The sequence below is a fragment of the Penaeus vannamei genome, chromosome 39 (genome assembly GCF_042767895.1).
Source record: "Penaeus vannamei isolate JL-2024 chromosome 39, ASM4276789v1, whole genome shotgun sequence".
In the NCBI taxonomy this organism is placed as follows: domain Eukaryota; kingdom Metazoa; phylum Arthropoda; class Malacostraca; order Decapoda; family Penaeidae; genus Penaeus; species Penaeus vannamei.
In genome coordinates this window covers 22873988-22881487 of record NC_091587.1, presented here as the reverse complement: position 1 = coordinate 22881487, position 7500 = coordinate 22873988, and the positions used below count along the sequence as shown (strand labels likewise).

General features: G+C 39.1%; 1 protein-coding gene across 5 annotated transcripts in view; it reads left to right on the top strand.

Moving 5' to 3' along the window:
• Nucleotides 1-7500, top strand: part of LOC113821770 (cell adhesion molecule Dscam1) — a 518182-nt gene that overhangs the window by 465152 nt on the left and 45530 nt on the right. For all 5 annotated transcript variants that reach the window (XR_011398248.1, XM_070116694.1, XM_070116692.1 and 2 more), the window contains exon 11: nucleotides 6685-6947. Coding sequence is in view for 4 of the 5 variants with exons in the window: in XM_070116694.1 (XP_069972795.1) it covers nucleotides 6685-6947 (263 nt within the window). In the remaining variant the exon portion in view is untranslated. The remainder of the gene's footprint in view (nucleotides 1-6684; nucleotides 6948-7500) is intronic.

The window sequence follows — 7500 nt, the reverse complement described above, 5'->3', positions numbered from 1 at the left end:
ATAAAAAAATGGAAAAGAATAGAAACAAGAGAAGACAAGAAAGAGAGACGAAAAAGAGAATAAAAAAGACAAGAAAAAAACGACAAAGCATAGAAAAAGAGACAAACACGGGGAAGAGAGAGAGAGAGAGAGAAAGAAAGAGAGAGATAAACAGAGAGGGAAAGAAAGATAGAGAGAGAGAAAGAAAGATAGAGAGGGAGAGAGAAAGAGAGGGAGAGAGAGAAAGAGAGAGAGAGAGAGAGAGAGAGAGAGAGAGAGAGAGAGAGAGAGAGAGAGAGAGAGAGAGAGAGAGAGAGAGAGAGAGAGAGAGAGAGAGAGAGAGAGAAAGAAAGCGAGAATAAAATCTAGGGGATCATCCGCCCAGATTCAACTAACTTGAGTCCGTCGCGTAGGAATTGAAAGAATGTTTGGCGAGCGATCCTTGGTCAGCTGGAGTTCAAGCAGGGGGGGGGGGAGGGGATCCAGGGGGGATGAAGCCTTTTCCATTTCATGATTTTCTGCTTGGGAATTCAGCAGGACATCGGATTTAAACCCGGATTTATAGAATTGGATTTTTTTTCCATCTTGTATAAAGACGGGTAAAGAGGATAGCAGAAGCGAGAGCGATTTTTTTTTCATCTTGCAATAAAATGCTAAAATGGAGAGACAAAGGAAGAGAGAAAATGAGACAAGAAAGGTGTTGGAGCGAAATAACGAGGGCAAGAAAGGAAAAACTATCCGAGACGAGAAAAAAGTGGGAGAGAAAAGAAAAGAAAAAGAAAACAGAATAGGAAAAGAAAAAACTGAATGGCGAAAAAAATCTTAGCGAACAAGAAAAATATATCACATGATCTTAAAACCTCCCCCCCCCCCTCCCAGTATCTCCCTGAACTCCATTTCTCGAGTAAATCCCCCGCAGTTTTGCTTCACACACAAAATAGAAATATCAAATATCACGACTCGTTTCATTCTGAGGAGGTCAAGCCATCGCCTTTGACCTCTCGTTGACCCCTGGGATTCGTTCTTGACCACTCGTTGATCCCTTAGACTCGCTCTTGACCTCTCGTTTACCCCTTGGACTCGCTCTTGACCTTTCGTTAATCCCTTCGACTCAGCCGTGACCTCTTGTTGATCTCTCCGACTCGCCCTCGACCTCTCGTTGACCCCTTGGACTTCTCGGTAACCTGTCGTTGACCCCTTCGATTCGCCAGTGACCTCTCGTTGACCCTTTGTATTCGCCCGTGACCTCTTGTTGATCCCTTCGACTTGCCCTTGACCTCTTGTTGATCCTTGGTCTCGCCCGTGACCTCTCGTTGACCCCTTGTATTCGCCCGTGACCTCTTGTCGATCCCTTCGACTCGCCCTTGACCTCTTGTTGATCCCTCCGACTCGCCTGTGACCTCTTGTTGATCCTTTCGACTCGCCCGTGACCTCTCGTTGACCCCTTGGACTCGCCCTTGACCTCTCGTTGACCCCTTGGACTCGCCCGTGACCTCTCGTTGACCCCTTCGACTCGCCCTTGACCTCTCGTTGACCCTTTGAACTAACTGGAGACATTGCTGCGTCCTCCCTTGGCCTCAGCATCTCATACCTCCTCACCCTTGAGCTCTTACTCAGCACAGTCCTTATCCAACGTGCTTATCTTGTTCCCTTGGATTATAGTGCTTTACTGACCGCCTCTTTTCTGTTATGTTCCGCACGACCTTTTCAACGATGCCAGGTCGTCCACGCGGAGCCTCTTTGGTCCGTTGTTATTCTCCTTCCTCTATCCCTAATTCCCTTTTTTCAAGTTTCTTTTTTACTATGCTATGCTAATTATATCCTACTTCTCTTTACTCTCTGCTTCCGTATATTGGTTCCCTTCCTTCCCCTTCTCCCATTCCCCATTCGTTTTTTTCCTATTCATAAGCCCCTATTCGTTGTTTCCCATATATACTCCTTACTCCCACGTGCCTCACTCCCTCGCATTCATTACTCTTTGTACAAATACGCTGTACCCAACCCCCTTTACTCCCCCTACTTATTCTCTAACTTCTCCACTCCCGCTCCTTGCCCTTCCACCCACTTCCCACTCCCTCTCACCACTCCTCACTCCCCGCTCCTGTCGTACTTCCTCCTCACTCCTACTCCTTGCCCTCCCACTTACTCCCGACTCCTCCTTCTCCTGCTTCTCCTCCCCCCCTGCTCCTTGACCTCCATATCCTCCTCAGTCCCCACTCCTCGCCCTCCCACCCACTCCACCCCCTCTCACCCACTCCACGCCCCCCCCCCCTCACTCCCACCCCCGGGCCCATGCAGCTGCCAGGGTCGAACACCATTTGTGGAGTGATCCCTCCTTATTTGGGCCGGGATCACTCCCACTTAGGTCAGTAATGGCGTCAGTATTTTCCAACTTTGCAGTCTAGGTCCTCGATATTGGGTCTGGAACGGTCGCCTCGGGTTATTGTTGGTGTCGGGGGTCTTCTGCCTTGTCCTCCTCCTCCTCCTCTTCCTCCTCTCTTCGCTAGTCTTGTTCTTATCTCGTTTTTATATTCTATTTTGGTTGTTTTATTTTTCTTCGACCCTTTCTTCTTTTTTACTTTTTTTTTTTTTGGGGGGGGAGGTCACTGTTTCGTTTCTTGTGGGTTTTCTCGTCAACATTTTCCTATTTTTTGTGTGTATTTTTCTTTGGTATTATGATCCTTTCCCCCTTTTTTAAACCGCGGAAGTCTCGCGATTTTCTTTCCCTTTTTAGTCCCAATTCCAATCAGTGGCTTGTCCTTCTTCCCGAGAGTGATATAACTTTCCTCTCCATTTTTCCCGCGCTTTTTACCCCGCCATCTTAACATCTATTTCCGCAACCACGAGAAGAATATCGAACGCCAACTTTTACTCAGGTGATGTATCTTGATTCCCGAATGCTGAAGCCAATATGCACGTGACATTGCATTCATGTCTGTGCTGCGAGGCTCTTCTTTCTGTGACATTTGTGATATAGCACTTGCTTTGAAATTCCGACGCGGCCATTTGTCTAGCGGGGGAGTCCGTCCTTGCTGTACGATCAGTCATACTCGGCCGAGTGTTTCCTGGATCGAGTGTTTTAAAAAGTATGCTTGTTTCCATCGTTTAGGTAATGGGTATGAGAAAGGGGGGGGGGGGAGGGTAATAAAAAGGAGTAGAGGGAGAAAGAGAGAAAGGGTTAAGAGGAGCGAGTGAGGAACAGAGATAGAAAGTGAGAAGAAAAAGTAAGAAATGCGATGAACAAAAAAGAAAGCAGAAGGAAAAAACGAGAGTTAAAAAACACAATTACGAAACATTACACGACGCTGATAAGCGCAAAAGTTTCTAAAAATAAATAGATAAATAAACAGTATAAAGTCAACGGTCGTACAAAATTTAAAATTAATCTCTAGAGACCAAAAGATACAACAGGACTCCCAACTCTTTGGTCACTTCCCCGACATACATTTTGTCACGAGCCGCGATCGCGTCCAGCTCAGCACTCCTTTTGTGCCTCGTCTGACAACGGCCTTTAACTCCCGCCCGCGCTCCCTGCTCCTCACCGACAAAGACCGCGATCCGTGTCCACTCGCCTCCAGATATATATATTCCCGGGAAAAGAATCCTATTTGCCGCCGCCGCCGCTGTTGGACTTCTTTCAGTCTCGACAAAAAAAAGGAAAAGAAGATAAAAAAGTAGGTTCGTAGTCGTCGCGATCGGTTGACTTGTCTCCTGAGGCCGTTGTGGATGTCGTGTTGCTTATTTTTATGGTGTGACGTCACTCGGGCCGGGCGCGCGCGGAGGCCATTGTGACCGTTGGGAGACGTTTTTGAATGCATTTCGATCCGGGTCTTTGGTCTGTGACGTAGCGTTTTTTTTAAGGGGGAGTTAGGAAGCGAGTAAAGTGAGTGGCTGAATCTGAAGGGAAATGTGTATGATAATTCAAGCTGTCTTTTTCCCGCGTATTTTCTCCTCTTCACCTACTCCGTTTCTTCCTACTCCTCATCTCCTTCCTTCCTTCTTTATCCATCATTTTCAATCTTATCCTTCCCTAATTCCTCTCCGAAAAAATATAGCGTAAAGATGAGAGGTTATTTAAGTGACTTCGAAAGTTAAGTAAGACAGATGTGATTTTCGTTATGGAGCCTCAGATGGCATTCGCTTAGGGGGGAAAGAGAATTTTTTTCCTTTTCCCGAGAACCTTCTTTTTTCTATTATCTTTTCTTCTTTATTGTTCCGCCTTCTTTTTCTTCTTTTTCTTCCGTCTCTCTCTCTCTCTCTCTCTCTCTCTCTCTCTCTCTCTCTCTCTCTCTCTCTCTCTATCTATCTATCTATCTATCTATCTATCTATCTCTTTTTTCTTTTTCTTTTTTTTCCTTTTTTGCTTTTAACGCAATGAACATGTTTCATTTCATTTGCCAGGTTCTTCTTTCTTCTTTTTCTTCTTCATCTTTTTTTGCATGCGCGTGTACTTGCATTTACGATATTACAGCTAATAATATCAGGTCAAAGAATAACCCAATAAAGTTACAAAAGAGGAAGAATAAAACATACGAACAAGACAGCAATATGCCAACAGAAAGGACACTAAAAGCACGAGCATTAACAACGCGACTTCAGTATAACGGACGGTGGCGGAGGAGGAGGGAGACGCGAGGAAAGTTTATTATTATTATCATTATTAACGTTATTATTATGATTATTACTTTTGTTATTATTATGATTATTACCTTTGTTATTATTATCATTATTATTGTTATTGTCATTGTTTTTATTATTGTTGTTGCTGTTGTTACTAGTGTTAGCATTATAATTATTATCATTGTCATTGCAGTTATTATTATTATTATCATTATCAACATCATTATCATTATTATCATTATTAGTATCATAATCATCATCATTATGATTGTCACCATTGTTATTTATTGTAATTGTTTTTACTTTTATTACATTTGGTACTGTTGTTACTGCTATTTTTTGTTATCATTTTATCTTTATTCTTATAATCATTATTACTTTTATTATTACTGTTATTATTATTATCATTATTATTACTATTATTATTATTATTATCAGCATTGTTATTTTTATCATTATTACTGTTATATTTTTCTATATTCATTATCATTATTATCACTGATATTATCATTATTATTGGTATTATTATTATTATTATTATTATTATTATTATTATTATTATTATCATCATTATTATCATTATTGTCTTTATTGTTATCATCATTATTATTATTATTATCTTCCTATATGCTATTATCAGTATCATCGTTATTGTAATTATTGCTATCATTATTATCATTATTGTTATCAATGTTATTATTATCATTATTATTACTATTATTATTATTATTTTCCTTATTGCTATTATTGGTGGTAGTAGTAATAGTAGTATTGCTATTATTATTACTATCATTATTATCATTAATATTGTTATTATTATCATTATTATTATCATTATTATTATTATTATTATCATTATTATTATTATTATTATTATTATTATTATTATTATTATTATTATTATTATTATTATTATCATTATTATTATTATTACCATTACCGTTATCTTACTATCATCATCATTGATATTGTTATCATTATCATTATCATTATTATTGTTATTATTATCATGATCATTATTATTATCATTGTTATCACTATTGTTACTGTTATTATTATTATTATTATTATTATTATTATTATTATTATTATTATTATTGTTATTATTATTATTATCATAATAATTATTATTATCATCATCATTGTTAGTGTTATTATTATCATTATTATTATTATTATCATTATTATTATTATCATTATCATCATTATTGTTGTTGTTGTTGCTATCATTATTAGCATCATCATTTTCATTACTATCATTATAATTACAATTGTTGTTCTTGTAGTTGTTGTTGTTATTATCGGCATGATCATTTTCATTATTATTACTACTATTATTGATATCATTATCATTATTATTATCATTACTATTATTCTTATTATTATTCTCGTAATTATTATTGTTATTTTCACTATTGTTATCTTTATCATCATTTTCACTATTATCATTATCATTGTAATCATCATTATTATTATTACTATTAGTGATATTATTGTTATTATTATTATCAGTTGTCATTATCCTCATTATTATCAATATTGTTGCTACTATTATTATTATCATATTAATATATATTATCATATTAATAGTACCATTATTATTATCATAATTATCATTATTACTGTATTATCAAACGAGATGGATGTTATCAGAGAGAGGGATGAAGGGATCGAGGGAGGGATGGAGGCGGAGAGGGAGGGAGAGGAGAGGGAATAAAAGAGAAAGGGAGAGGGAGAGAGGGGGGAGGAGAAAAGGATATGGAGAGGGAAAGTAGAGGCTGAGAGAGGGAGGGAATGAGGGAGAGGGAGCGGCTGAGGGAAAAGGAAAGGAAGAGAAAGAGGGCAAGAGAGAGAGAGGGAGAGAGAGAGAGAGAGAGAGAGAGAGAGAGAGAGAGAGAGAGAGAGAGAGAGAGAGAGAGAAAGAGAAAGAGAGAGAACCTGATCGAATTTGCACTTTGTCGTTGTTGTTGCTTTTACATGAGTATATCATTATCACCATTTATCATAATTTGATTTATCGTTTATCCCCATATACCAATCTCTCATTGCCCCCCCCCCCCCTTTACCTCTCTCCCCACACTCCAGGTACTTGAAGGGCCAGTACGTATCAGCCCACGGTGACGTCATCAGTCACGTGAACATCAGCAGCGTGCACGTGACCGACGGAGGCACGTACAGCTGCACGGCGGAGAACAGCGCAGGCAAGGTCGTCCACTCGGCACGGCTGAACGTGTACGGACCGCCCCACATACGACCCATGGGGCAGCTGTCAGCGGTCGCCGGGGAGACCTTTTCCGTGACCTGTCCTGCCTCGGGTTATCCGCTGCACAAGATCATCTGGACGAAAGGTTGTTATTGTGGATTTCTGTGCGTGTGGATGTTTTGGGCTTGTGTGTATGTTTGTTTGTTTGTTTGTTTTTCTCTGGGAATAATGTTGATTTATTTTGTGGTATGTGTGTTTGAGTTTGTTTTGTTTTTCTTTTGGGATAATGTTGGTCTATGTTGTGTATGTGTTTGTTTGTTTGTTTGTTTTTCTCTGGGAATAATGTTGGTCTATGTTGTGTATGTTTGTTTGTTGGTTTGTTTTTCTCTGGGAATAATGTTGATTTATGTTGTGGTATGTGTGTTTGAGTTTGTTTTGTTTTTTTCATGGAATAATGTTGGTCTATGTTGTGTATGTGTGTTTGAGTTTGTTTGTTTGTTTGTTTTTCTTTCGGGATAATGTTGGTCTATATTGTGTATGTGTGTTTGTTTGTTTGTTTTTCTCTGGGAATAATGTTGATTTATGTTGTGGTATGTGTGTTTGAGTTTGTTTATTTGTTTGTTTGTTTTTCGCTTGGGATGATGTTGGTCTATGTTGTCTATGTGTGTTTGTTTGTTTGTTTTTCTTTCGGAATAATG